This window comes from Bubalus bubalis, chromosome 14 (genome assembly GCF_019923935.1).
Source record: "Bubalus bubalis isolate 160015118507 breed Murrah chromosome 14, NDDB_SH_1, whole genome shotgun sequence".
Taxonomy (NCBI): Eukaryota; Metazoa; Chordata; class Mammalia; order Artiodactyla; family Bovidae; genus Bubalus; species Bubalus bubalis.
In genome coordinates, this window is record NC_059170.1 from 29,041,045 (window position 1) to 29,055,099 (window position 14,055).

Genomic DNA, 14,055 nt, shown 5'->3' on the forward strand with positions numbered 1-14,055 from the left:
GCGCCGGGATGCAGGTCAGATTGGGTCTGGGCTTTGTCTTCTGTAAAATGAGAGTAGCAGTAGCTTCTCCATGCATACTCCACAAGGTGACCCGTGCACAGCGCTAAGCGTGGGTCTGGCTGGTGGAATACATCTGTCAAGGGTTATGATGTGTATCATCTAGAAAGTGGAAGTTAGAGGGACTTAGAATGTCCTCTTTTATACTGAGCCAGATTCTGGTACTGGAACCATCTAACGCTGAGGGACTGCACTGTGAGGAACAAGACCAGTGGCCGAGCAGTCAAGCTAAGCCCAAGGTGCACCCAATCTATGGAGCCCCCTCTCCAAGGTGCCCTTTCAGGCACTAACATGACTAATTTGGTGCCTGAGCAGCACAGGCAATTCTGGGGGAGGCTCAGACGCTCTGCTCTGTGGTCAGCACTGACCTGACAACAGAGCAGTGGGCCTCGATGTTGGTCTGTCTTCTCTCCCAGACTTTTGTCTGCTGTGGACTGTGCACCCTCTTGGAGGGGTCCCAGCAATGTCTGGAGTATCTGGGGGCCACTGAGATGAGGGATGATAGAGGGAAGTCACCCCAGATGGTGTCGGCCCCAGGAGATTCTGGGTTGTGTCACCTGGAAGGACCTTTCTGCCATCCCAGACCCAGTGTCCTGCCCCTGATGTGAGAGTGGATGTTCTGAGATCTGGTCCCCTCCACCTACAACACTCCACCCCAGGGAGGCAAGAGGGGTGTGTGGTTGGCGTGTCACCATGGATACAGGACCTGGGCAGCTGTCACAGGATGCACATTCATTCAATTCATTAATTTCATTTAAGGTCAAGAGGATGTGCCCGGAGCCCCCAGCTCCCAGCCCTCTCCCTGGGTTGGCCTCTGTTAGGCTTCTCTCCAGGGAGCCGCCTGGTGTTGAGCTGGCCTCTTACTCCTCAGAGAAGCCAGCTGCTCTGTTCCTGCTCTCCTCACTAAACCATGACGTTGACCCTCCCTGTCGGTCATTCTCTGTCTTGACAGTGCCCTGTGGTGTGGATACATCATAACTCATCAAGAAGCCCAGGCAGTGGGTGTTGAAGATGTTCTGGGTTCTCGCTTTCTGAGCAAGGCTGTGCTGAGTGATGGTGACAGACAGGGGCCCTGGAGTGACTTACATCACTGTTCTGCCTTTGGCAGTGGCCAAGGGGAGGGGAGGGCTTCCCACTAGGGGAGGTGCTAGTGGTAAAGAATCTGCCTGCAATGCAGAAGACATGGGTTTGACCCGTGAGTTTGGCTCAGATGGTAAAGCATTTGCCTACAATGTGGGAGACCCAGGTTTGATCCCTGGGTCAGGAAGACCCCCTGGAGAAGGAAATGGCAACCCATTCTAGTACCTTTGCCTGGAAAATCCCATGGGCGCAGGGGCCTGGTAGGCTACAGTCCTTGGGGTCGCGAAGAGTCGACACACGACTGAGCGACTTCACTTTCACTTTTTCCTGAAGGAAGGCAAAGCAACCCACCCCAGTATTCTTGCCTGGAGAATCCCATGGACAGAGGAGCCTGGTGGACTGCGGTCCATAGGGTCGCACAAGTAGGATGCAACTAAAGCAACTTAACAAGGATGCATGCACAAGGGGAGGGGACTTTCAGTGTTTGCTGGGTGAGGAGGGTTTGTTCCCTGAGGTTAGAAGGAGGTGGTCCCTAAACCCTGGGCCTGACTGGGCTGGCCGCCTGCTGGGAGTGACCTCTGCCCAGTCAAAGAGGCCATCCCAGTGGCTCCACAGTGGAAGTTCAGACAGGAAGTCCCTTCTCTCCACCTCCCCTGTCCCCCACAGCTTCAGAAGCTGCTGCACAAGCTGCTGGGTTTTGCCAACACCCTGAGCAGTGTTTTGCACCTTCCCACTCACCACGGGCTGCTTGCTGAGCTGTGAAGCTTGGGAGTCCAGAGGCCAGCTCTTTACTAAACACAATGGGATCAATCAGGGGGAGACAGGTGGCACAAAACCAGCTATGGCTTCTCAGAGAAAGAGTGCACAGGACAACAGCCTTGAAGGGGGTGGCAGAGGAGTTGCATTGGCGTGAGGACCCTGGGCTGTGGAGGGCCAGGGGCCGGGCCAGGCCATGTGTTTCCCATTGGCACCTTGTACCTGTTTGTGGGCGGGTCGGGGACAGCCTCCCCTCCCAGACAGACTTGTGTCCTGTTCCACTATCTTATTATTGTTTAACCATTTCACTCTCTGTCCCTCACAAAATTGCAAATGCTGGAGGGCAGAGACCAGGCCTGGAGTCCTCAGGCAGTGACTCAGAGCACCCATGCCAACCCCTCTCGCCCCAGGCTGCAGCCCTAGTCCTGGGTAACCCAGCGTGAATTCTGCTTCTGGCCCTGAGCCTGGCACTGTCATTGTCTCCCTGTTAGTGATGAGAATGCTGAGGCCAACATGCCCCTCTGGGACCACCTGAGGTCAAAGCTAACCAGTGGACAGGTCGGGGGTCCTGCAACTTCCTGGTGGTCCTGCCCAACTCAGGAGTTTTCAGCTCAGGGGTGCAGACCCCAGAGGAGGAGGGGGGCAGGGAATCATCTCAACATGTCACTCAGAAGACCATCCACCCCCAAGAAGGCTGCCCGGTGTAGTTGGAGCTTGCCCCGTGGTCATTCGAGGCTGTGGCAGAGTGTGCCTGGCTACCATCTCAGAAAAGATGGGCTCTGAGGTGGAGATGGGCAGCTGCCCTGCACCAGGACCCGGGCCCTCCAGCTCTGCAGACTGTGCCCTCCTGGCTCCCTGGGGCGGGGGTCTGGTCCTATTCTCCACACCCTATCGCCTGAAGTGAGAGGCAAGAGGGCAGGGCCATAGTTGTAGGAGTGATTGCAGGGTACAGTGGGGCAGGAATTTCTCCTGGGACTGAGAGAATTTTTTCCCACCACTTAACTTTTATAGCAGAATTTTCCAGCAGCGCCTAAACTACTTTATTTTTTTTAATTCCAATAGTACATCACGATAGTAAAAATTTCATAATTTCTTCTAGCAGACTTGTGGCTTTTATTTCTGTATTCTAATCTTTGCTTGATCTTGATTTGTGTGTATGTGTGTGTGTGTGTGTGTGTGTGAGGGAGAGAGAGAGAGATCTCTGTGAGTCAGAGTACCCATTCCAGGAACTCATTCAGATTGTCTTAAGGGCAATAAAGGAATATTTATTTTGCACAAGAAGGACTGAAAGTCCAGGAAGGATGACTGCAGGCAGAGCTGGATCCAGGAGCTCAGTGTCCCCAGGGTGCTTTCCTTTCCCCTGTTGTGGGAGTTTCACTGTTAGGCAGGTCCTTCCCTCAGAGGTGAGAAAAGAGTATCAATGGCCACAAAAAGCAGTTTCCTACTCAGCAGCCTCCCAACCCTCAACCTGAGGTGAGGTCTCTCCTGAACATCAGGTCTGGGGCTGTTCTCAGAGGACAAGCGTGACTGGTGCAGAGGCGAGCATGCACCCTGCATTTGTCCAGAGTACCCACCTGGGCCTTATGGAATGTGCCCATTGTTCAGGAATCCAGGAGGGGTGGGCGGTTCCTGGGCAGCAGAAGGAGGTCCCAGGAAGGGACAGTGGATGCAGCAGGCCCTGAGCGTCCACCCCTAGCTCTGCAGCCTGTCACCAACTTCCCCCGCTGCTTGGACGCCACCTCCACCATCTACCATGTTTGCCTCCTTGGGAACGTTTTGGGCCTCTCTTGCTCCCCTGAGTTATTTGCAGCAAACAAATCTTGTGCCGTCTCTGTTAGTAAGCTCCCATATGAGTAAGGCCTCCCTGCTGACCTGCCATCCTTCCCTCCAGAAGTGTCCTGGCCATTCTTACATTGTTTTTTCCAGTTGAACTTTAGAGTCTGCCTTTCTATCCCCACATGGTCTCGTGTGTCACTGGGACAAACGTACAGATGAGGCTAAAGCTGAGCCCTCCACACCCAGGCATCTCTGTCTGGAAGGAAAGGCCCGGCTGCTCCTCCTCCCCCTTCTGTCTCTCCTGTGGCCGCACTTCTGGTGTTTCCTGGACGGCTTGCACAGGGCTGAGCAGACTCACTCCTCTTTGCTTGTAGCTGGGAGTGGGCTGCTCCCCTGTTCCCAGAAGTGGGGTGTAGAGTGCAGAACTGGGTGAAGCCTGAGCCCCCATCCATGCTGGGAACCCTGGCAAAATGAAGCAGACCCCTGGCACACCCCACAGTCCAGGCTGGAGGGGCAGGAGAAGCCTAGGGAAGGCACCCCCTCTTCCTGCACCAGGAGGAAGCCCCTGCTGGCCAAGCCTCATCCTCAAACCTCTACTGGGGGGCTTCAGTGCTGGGGCCCTCGCCCCACCCTGGAACCTCAAGGTCAGTGCCTGGACTTCTTCCAACTCAGGGATCCGCCAGGGCCTCAGACCAGACCCTGCAACCCACCAGCCTGGGCCCTGGTCCACTGCTCGCAGCCCCCATATATGGCTGTTTCACTGTCTGTGCTCAGTGAGGTGTGGTATTTCAAATGTTTTGACATTTAAAATCTGTGTTGGATACATTTGTTTTGTTAAATTATACCTGGCTGTGGTGACTCTTGGGAATTGATTTGTCTCCTGGGCCTGCACGCCTACCTAGTCCCCAGCCAGAGCTGCCCCTTGGCTTCACCAGCCCCTCATTGTCCAAGTCTCCAGACCTTTCCCCCAAGCTCGGTGGGGCTGAGCACTCAAAAGACAGAGCCAAGTGCAATTTTACACCAGAAGTTGTTACTCCCCTCTTCCCTTATAGCTCAGAAGGTAAAGAATCTGCCTGCAATACAAGAGACCCCAGTTTGATCCCTGGGTTGGGAAGATCCTCTGGAGAAAGAAATGGCAACACCTTCCAGTATTCTTGCATGGAAAATCCCATGGACAGAGGAGCCTGGCAGGCTGCAGTCCATGGGATCACAAGAGTTGGACATGACTTGGTGACTAAACCACCACCACCACTGGGAGGTGATTTGGGACCATGGGAGACCCGGTCCCCATCACTGGTCAGGGTCACACACATCCATTGGAGGTTTGTGTCCCTATTGGGAACAACAGCACTTTCTCAGAGAGGCCAGAGCCTCTCGGGCTGAGCAGGTGCCTGCGAAGGTGGGTCAGCCTAGTATCACCAAAGGGCCAGGCTCTGGCTCAAGTTCAGGTCTGAGCCGGTGATTTCATCAAGACCCTTGGCACCTGGAGAGTCGGTCTCCCCAGAGGCCAAGAGAGGTGGAAGATAGAGGAGACAACAGGAAGTGCTCTTCAATGAGCTGAGAGGCAGTGGGCAACAGGGCAGTAGGCAGGGTCCTTGCTCTGTGTCCTAATGTGAGCTGTCCACATGCAGGATGAGGGACGCTGGGTGGGCTGTGCTGAAGAGAGGTCAGGTGGGGGCACATCCTTTTCCAGACCTGGAAATGCAGAGCCTAGACCCTCACCACAGCCGGGATGCTCCAGGCTGGGCCCTGTGCTGGGGGTTCCTTGAGGTGGCAGAGAGGCCACAGACCCTCAAGCCAGCCAGCAGAGCTGGCCTGGAGATGGGCAGACCCAGCAACTCCCACCTCCAGCCCCTGAACCTGGGCCGGTGGACGGGCGAGCACCAGGGCACATCCCCACCTGGGGCTCAGGGACACCCTCCTCTGTCTCTCTGAGGGCCAGGGGGCAGGTGGCCCCAGGGCGCGTCCCTGCCCAGGTCTCAGAGCCACCCTCCTCCCTCTCATGCAGATCAACACCTTCATGTCCTTCGTGTTCCCCATGGTGGTCATCTCCTTCCTGAACACCGTCATTGCCAACAAACTGACCGTGATGGTCCGCCAGGCCGCTGAGCCGGGCCAGGTGTGCACCGTCGGGGACCAGCACAGCTCCTTCAGCATGTCCATCGAGCCCGGCCGGGTCCAGGCCCTGCGCCACGGCGTCCGGGTCTTACGTACGTAACTTCTGGGCCCTGGGGTGGGTGTGGGGGTGAGCTTGGTACCACAAACAGGGAGGTCTAGAGAGCTGGGGAACCGAGCGTGCCAGTCCAAGGCTTGGGGTGCCAGTTCCTCCAGGAATCGGGCTGTTCTTCATTTACTACTCGTCCACCCATTCACCGATTAGCAAGCCTCTGCGTGGCTTTAAATCAGGTAGTTTGCTCACAAAGCCAGGGCTGCAGAATTGGGGTCCCCATGCATGCTAGGCCAGCTGGAAAGGCCAGAGGTACCGTCCCCCCTCACAGGTTCTAACAGGGCATCCTGAAATCCTGGAGGGTCAGGTGGAGTGGACCCTCTGTTTCTGTGAGTTGTGAGGGTCCTGCCTCCATCCCTCTGTCCCTGGCCTGGTCTGGGCCTGCAGAAGGCATCATGACGTAGGGTCCTCAAAACTACCTACCCCTCCCCACTGTCTTGAGGCAGCCCCAGCTCACTCAGCCCCCCAGAGCACCCACCCCCAACTTCCATTGGTCCCAGCAGCCCCCCTCCCATCTCCCTCCCTGCCCCAGCTGCCAGCCCCTCACCATCTGCAGCCACTGGTCTTGAGAGGAAAAGGTCCCAGCAGCTCTACCCAACAGGAACATGATGCCTGCAAGCCCCACATGAGATGTTAAATGGTCCAATAACCATGTTTTTAAACAGTAAAAAGAAACAGGTAAAATTCATTTTATTCATTTATTACTCCAGTATTTCCCAGATACGATCATCTCTGCCTCCATCTGCATCCTGTAAGTGATGGGAGAGTCACTTTGGGCGTGTTTAGCCCTTGGCCTGGCTCAGCTCCCTGCAGCCTGGTATCAAGTGACCAGCAGGCGGTGTCCAGCAGGCAAGGCTGCAGCATCTGTATCTGCTGTGTGTGGATAGGCTTTCTGGAACTCCTGGTGTCTCCAACCCCTGTTTTCTGCTGCTTCCAGCAGGCAGCTCCCTTGTCAGGGCCTCCCCACCCCAGGCCTGCGGTCTCCAGAGACTCTCCAGTGTGGGTCTCAGGGCCTGTGGGATCAGGACAGCAGCCAGGGTGTGGGCCCCAAACCCAAGACCTCCACAGATCCTTCTACAACCCCAAGACAATGACATTATCTCAGGGACCATGCTTCTCTCTTCCCCAAGACAGCATAGTCAGCCCCAAGTTTTCCCAAGCAGTTGGCTTTTTATTGCTCTCTTTTTCATTCTGGTAAAATATGCCCAGCATAAAATTTACCATTTTGACCATTTTAAGTGTGCAGTTTGGCAGCTGTGTAGACAATCATATCACTATGGGGCCATCACCACCATCCCTTTCCGCCTTGTAAAACTGCAACTTTTCCCATTAGTAACAAGCTCTCACCACTCCCCCAGCCCCTGACAACCACCTTCTACTTTCAGTCTCTATGAATTTGACTCCTCTAGGGAGCTCATATAAGTGGAATCATACAGTATTTGTGGATTTTGTGACTGGTTTATTCATGTGATGTAGTAGCCTCAGGGTTCATTCACCTTGTAGCCTGTGTCAGAATTTCCTTTCTTTTTAAGGCTGAATAATATCCCACTGTATGCAAGGACCACATGTTTACCCATTCTCCATTGATTTCAGCTCCTGTGAATAGAGCTATGAGATGCTGGTATCTGAGTTCCTGCTTTCAGTTATATATATATATCAGTTCAGTTCAGTTCAGTCGCTCAGTTGTGTCTGACTCTTTGCGACCCCATGAATCACAGCACACCAGGCCCCCCCATCACCAACTCCCGGAGTTCACTCAAACTCACATCCATCACGTTGGTGATGCCATTCAGCCATCTCATCCTCTGTCATCCCCTTCTCCTCCTGCCCCCAATCCCTCCCAGCATCAGTCTTTTCCAATGAGTCAACTCTTCGCATGAGGTGGCCAAAGTACTGGAGTTTCAGCTTTAGCATCATTCCTTCCAAAGAAATCCCAGGGCTGATCTCCTTCAGAATGGACTGGTTGGATCTCCTTGCAATCCAAGGGACTCTCAAGAGTCTTCTCCAACACCACAGTTCAAAAGCATCAATTCTTCGGCGCTCAGCCTTCTTCACAGTCCAATTCTCACATCCATACATGTATATACATACACACACACACACACACGCCCTGGAGTAGAATTGCTGAATCACATGGTCATTTCTGGGTCGGGAAGATCCACGGGAGAAGGGATAGGCTACCCACTCCACTATTCTTGGGCGTCCCTTGTGGCTCAGCTGGTAAAGAATCCTCTTGCAATGCTGGAGACCTGGGTTGGATCCCTGGGTTGGGAAGACCCCTTGGAGGAGAGAACAGCTTCCCACTCCAGTATTCTGGCCTGGAGAATTCCATGGACCATATAGTCCATCAGGTTGCAAAGAGTCGGACACAACTGAGCGACTTTCACTTTCACAGTACTTTCTCATGTTTAATTTTTTGAATTAGAAAAGATTTTTAAACAGCCATACTATTTTCTCAAGTGGCTGCACCATTTTATATTCCCACCAACATTGCAAAAAAGTTCTAGTTTCTCCATATCCTCCCACAAATTACTATTTTCTGGGGTTTTACTATTTTTTATAATAGTCATCCTATTGGAATATGCTGCTGCTGCTGCTGCTAAGTCGCTTCAGTTGTGTCTGACTCTGTGCAACCCCATAGATGGCAGCCCACCAGACTTCCCGTCCCTGGGATTCTCCAGGCAAGAACACTGGAGTGGGTTGCCATTTCCTTCTCCAATGCATGAAAGTGAAAAGTGAAAGTGAAGTTGCTCAGTCATGTCCGAGTCTAGCGACTCCATGGGCTGCAACCCACCAGGCTCCTCCATCCATGGGATTTTCTAGGCAAGAGTACTGGAGTGGGGTGCCATTGCCTTCTCCGATTGGAATATGAGGCAGTATCTTATTGTAGCTTTGATTTGCTTTTCCTGGGTGATCAGTGGTGTTGAGCATCTTTTCATGTGCTTATTGCATATTTGTATCTCTTCTTTGGAGAAATGTCTATTCAAGTCCTCTGCCCACTTGTGAATTGGGTTGCTTGAGTTTTGTTGTTGAGTTTTCCATATATCCAGGATATTAATCCCTTATCAGATGTGAAGCAAACATTTTCTCCCATCTGTAGGTTGTCTTTCCACTTTGTCAATTGTATCCTTTAATACACAGTTTTTAAATTTTTATCCAAATTATTTTTTTCCTTTGTTGTCTTTGGTGCCATCACCAAGAAATGATTTTCAAATCCATTGTTGTGAAAATTTTGTTGTATCTTTTCTTCTAGGAATTTTATACTCTTATCTCTTATGTTTAGATCTCTGATCCACTGTGAGTTAATTTTTGTGGATGGTGTGAGATTAGGGTCCAGCTTCATTTTTTGTATGTGGGGATCCAGTTTTCCCAGAGCGTTTGTTGAAAAGAGTCCTTCCCCCCTTGATCTTGGTACCCAATAGAAAATCATTTGAGCGTTTTTGGAAGGGCTTATTTCTGGACCATCCATTCTGGCCCATGGGTCTACATGTCTGTCCTTATGCCCTTACCACTCCATTTGGATGACTGTAGCTTTGTGGGTGGTGGGGGAGTTTGCAGTCAGGAAGGATGAGTCCTCCAGCATTGTTCTTTCTCAAGACTGTTTTGGCTATTCAGCACCCATTGAAATTCCCAATGAGTTCTACTTCTACAAAAAAATGTCATCAGGATTTACACAGAAGTTGCACTGAACCTGTAGATCTGTTGTAGCATAGGCATCTCAACAGTATTGGGTCTTCCAGTCCATGGGCACAGGGCCTCTCCCTCCAGCTCTCTGAGGCCAGTGTCTCCATGTCTCAGGTGCCGTGGTCATCGCCTTCGTGGTCTGCTGGCTGCCCTACCACGTGCGACGCCTCATGTTCTGCTACATTTCAGACAAACAGTGGACCCCGTGAGTACAGGAGGCAGGGACCGAGGGGGTGAGGCTCAGGCCGGGGGCATGCTCCCCAAAACAGGTGGGGCTGGGGCACTGAGAGGGGCTGCTCAGGGTAGGGGTGGGAGTCAGTGTCCCCCAGCAGGCGCTCGGGCATGGCTGTGATGGGGTTGGGGGGACAGAAGGCCGTGGAGGGACAGACACCCCTGGAAGCTGCTTCAGAAAAGGAAAGCAGGTCCTAAGATGGTCAGCAGGTTTGGGGGAGTCTGGAGAGTGAAAGGAAGGGCTGGCCCTGCTGGCTGTGGGTGGAGAGATGGCAACCGTCAGGGTCCCTGGACCACCCCCACCCCCAGCCTGGAGGAATCATCCACCAGGAGGATCCGGGGCTCCAAGAACATCATGCTCATGCTGTGATGTTCGGGCATTGGCCTTCCCATGACGGCAATCTGAACCCTGCTGGGTGAGCTCCTCTGCACAGCAGGGCTCCAGGTCAAGGGTCATGGGCTCTTCCAAGTGACAGGGAGCCGCTGCGGAGGGCACAGCTAGGCTGAATGAGGAGAAGGTGCAGGGTGTGGAGCATAGCCCCAAACACAGGGTTTCTGAGATTCAGGGCTGCCAGGTGAGGGCGTGACGTCCCTGTGCATGGAGGCAAGCAAGTCGAGGTGAGGTGCACAACTGTCTGAGCTGTATGGAGGGACTCCTACCCTGGCTGTTTCATTAAGGCCAGGCCCCAGCTGAGCCTGGCAGCCCTGGGGTGACTGGGATCTTGGACAGGAAGGGCACACCCACAGGGCAGCAGGGAAAAGTGGAGACTGTGGCCAAGGTAAGCTGCACACCCTGCCTTGGGAGGGTGGCTGCAGCTCAGCTCAGCAGCTCAGCTGACCGGTGCTGGGCAGAAGTGTATACAGAACAACCTCTCAAGAGAAACCAGAGTCCTGGAGGTTATTATGAAATATCCCCACATTGGCCAGGGCCGCCCTGTGTGTCTGGGCCCACCAACCTGAGTGTTCTCTCCCCCCAGGTTCCTCTATGACTTCTACCACTACTTCTACATGCTGACCAACGCCCTCTTCTACGTCAGCTCCACCATCAACCCCATCCTCTACAACCTCGTCTCTGCCAACTTCCGCCAGATCTTCCTGTCCACCCTGGCCTGTCTCTGTCCCCTGGGGGGCCGCAGGAAGAGGGGGCCAGCCTTCTCGAGGAAGGCCAACAGCGTGTCCAGCAACCACACCTTCTCCAGCAACGTCACCCGGGAGACATTGTACTAGCACCAGGCAGGCTGGGAGGGAGCTGGGAGGGGACCAGGATGGGGTCACTCAGCCTCCACCCCCATCCACTCAGCACCTGGGAGCTGGAGGGAGTCATCCCGGGGCCTGCTCCCTGGCATCCAAGGTCCAGGACCCAGCACCCATATCCCAGAGGCCCCATTTCTTTTCAGCTTCTCCTCTCTCCCCACCACCTCCCTCCTCTCCTCTTTGAAAGCAAGAGAAATTGCTCTCCTCCCAGATCTAAAAATGGCCTTTAATGAGGAGAAATTTGTGTTGGGTGTTAGGCAGTCTTCTTTGTTCTCAAACTAATGGATGTTTAGGGAGAAAAAAATGAAAGGGGCAGATCAAGGCAGGCTGCTGGGCAGCCCAGTTGACATTGGAGGGCAGTGACCCTAAGAGCTGGCGCTGAGAAGAGCCCGGCAGGCAGAACCACCACAGGCCTGGTGCCGCCGAGGGCCTCTGTCATACCTCCGGTCAGCTCAAGACCAAGTCAGCCCGTTGTGCAGCAGGCATTCGACACCCCCTCCAAGGTGGTGTCACAGGAAGCTTTGATGCCACCAGAGGTCTGGGGTCAGCTTGCCATCGCCCAGCCCTGGGCCTCCCCATCCTCGCATGTCCTCCCCTGGCCAAGGCAGCAAAGCCCTGCAGGGACACCTTGGGCAGCTCAGCCTCCCAGTTCTCCATTCTGACTCTGCAAAAACAAGGCCAGGTCCGTGGGGTCCTGGTGGCCCAGTCCAGGACAGGGACATCCCCACGCACTCTCATTTCTGCTGTCCAGCTAAGGTCCTGCAGCCTGGCTCCGAGCTGCTTCAGGGTGGACACCCAAGGTGGAGGAGGGTCGACCAGGTCTCCAAGAAATGCCAGCCCTGGGGCCATAGGTGAAGAGGAGGAGCCATGGGTACAGGCTGCCTGCTGGCCAGCAGCCAGGCAGAGACCGAGACTCGTCCGTCATGCCTGGCCCCAGCTCAGATGCCCTGGACAGCAGGCGCCTCCTTGGTCTCTGGGAGCCAGTCTCAGACAGGACAGCCCAGCCCCAGGAAGGTGCCCTGAGCCAGAGGAAGGCAGCCCCGGGGGAGCTGCTCTGTACCAGCCGGACTAGGAGTGGACAAGAGACCGGAAGTGAAACATAGACCTTTTAAAACAAGTCTTCCCTGGGCCTGGAACACATTGGCCCAGAAGGGAGACAGTCAGACCGATGGGAAGATGGGCAGACAACCACATGGGTGGCACTGACTCAGGATCTGAGAGCTGCTCCTGGTCTGGTCTCAGCCTCCATCCACAGAAACGGCGAGTCAGACGCTACAGTGTCCACAGGCATGTCACATCTGGGCTCTGCTATGGATCGGGGGTCACTTGACCCTCCCAAATCCTCCCCCAAGCTGTTCAGCAAGAACCAGGCCAGGAGAGTCAGCCCACAGCTGGTCCCCATGCCAGGCAGCCCTGCCGTGATACAGTGGCCATCGGCACAGAGGACAAGGCCAGCCCAGAGCTCCCACATGGGTGTCAGTTCTGGACAGGGGTAGGGGAGCCCCCTGCCCTGCTCAGCGAGTGGGCATTGGAGTTCAGCAAAGACTGAGTCTGGTCCCAGGTGCTGGTTGGCGGAGGACCTGAACTCTTTCTGACAGACCCTCAGACCCTTCTGGCCTCCCTGGACCATGCACACACTGCAATTCCCCAAGCCCCGGTTTCCCTGTCTGAGTAGTGGGCATGGTGACTTCACCCACTCAGCCAGAGCTGAGTGTGATGGCTCTGGAGGACCAAGCTTGGACGATGGAAGGACGGTTCCCTGAGGTAGGGGCGGAGAGGACATGGAATGAGATGAGATGCCCGCCTCCCAGACCCTCCTGGGGGCACACGACCAGGGCCTGCCACTGAGCTCCAAACCCACCTTACTGTCTGCCCACTTCACATCAGTGGGGACCTGGGTCTGTGCCCTGTCAGACACCCTCCTGAACTACCCCAGCTCCTGGTCAGGTCACCGTGGAATGCCAGAGGCCGGCTCTGAGTGGTGTCTATGTCCCGTCTCAGGGTCCAGTGCCCATGAGCCTGGTCACCAGTGATGGCGAAACCCCACGGTGTGCACTGCCCAACCACCCTAATGTCCCGTAGGGACTGGAACACCCCCTCAATAAAGAAGTAAAGGAGCCTGTGAGCCTGTGATGCACCCCTACATGGGAGAGGGGCCCCATGGGCCTACCAGCAGCCATTCACTCACTCATCAGACAGTGACTGTGTCAGCGACAGCCTTCTGCTGGCCCTTTTACCAAAAAAACATGTGCTTTGGTCCCGTTTCCCAGAGCTGGGGGGCTGGGGTCAGGACCCCCAGCTCAGGTCCCGCCTGCCCCCAGAGCTTTCAGCAGCAGCCTGTGAGGGGCCTCTCCTGAGCATGAGGTCCCATGGGGCCTGAATGTGGGGACCCGGGTCCACATTGGCTGTGCAGTGACACCTGCCACCCAGTGTCCTGATCTGGGGTCTGGGCACAGGTGAGGCCCACCCAAGGGGATGCGGGGCCCTGTGACTGTTTGACCCTGGTCTCCATGGCCCCTCTAACCAGCCTGGCTCCTCCCTGGGGGCCAGCAGGTGGTGGCCGGGCCAGGGAGGGACACTCACCTGTCCTTTGACACAGCCAGAGCCATCCTCCAACAGAAGGGCTCCTGCAGCAGGGTATCCCCTCCTGCCCTCTCCTCTTCCCCTGCTCTGCCTTCATCTCATAGCAGCAGCAGAGTCCCTGGGGACCCCAACCTGGGGAGGGGAGGGGCAACATGGAAAGCATCGTTCCAGATTGCCAGCCTCTGTCTTTCCCTTCTGTCTCCTTGGCCAGCAGTCTTCCCCACACTCCCCTTCATTCATTCATTCACTTGCCAAGTGCCCCTCTGAGCCTGGCTTCCTCAAAGCCTCCCCATCCTAATGGACACGGGGCTGAGTGTGAGCTTCAAGTCCTCTGTGCTTATAAGCCATCCACGCCATCAGCAGGGAAGTCTCAGGATGCCCACTCTCACTGGCAAGCTCCAATAAGT

General features: G+C 55.0%; 1 protein-coding gene across 1 annotated transcript in view; it reads left to right on the plus strand.

Annotated features, from left to right (window-relative positions):
- Positions 1 to 13,241, plus strand: part of NTSR1 (neurotensin receptor 1) — a 52,441-nt gene extending 39,200 nt beyond the window's left edge. The window contains exons 3-5 of the mRNA XM_025263819.3: positions 5,678 to 5,879; positions 9,695 to 9,785; positions 10,789 to 13,241. Coding sequence (XP_025119604.1) covers positions 5,678 to 5,879; positions 9,695 to 9,785; positions 10,789 to 11,038 — 543 coding nt within the window. The 3' untranslated portion in view covers positions 11,039 to 13,241. The remainder of the gene's footprint in view (positions 1 to 5,677; positions 5,880 to 9,694; positions 9,786 to 10,788) is intronic.
- The last annotated feature ends 814 nt before the right edge of the window (positions 13,242 to 14,055 follow it).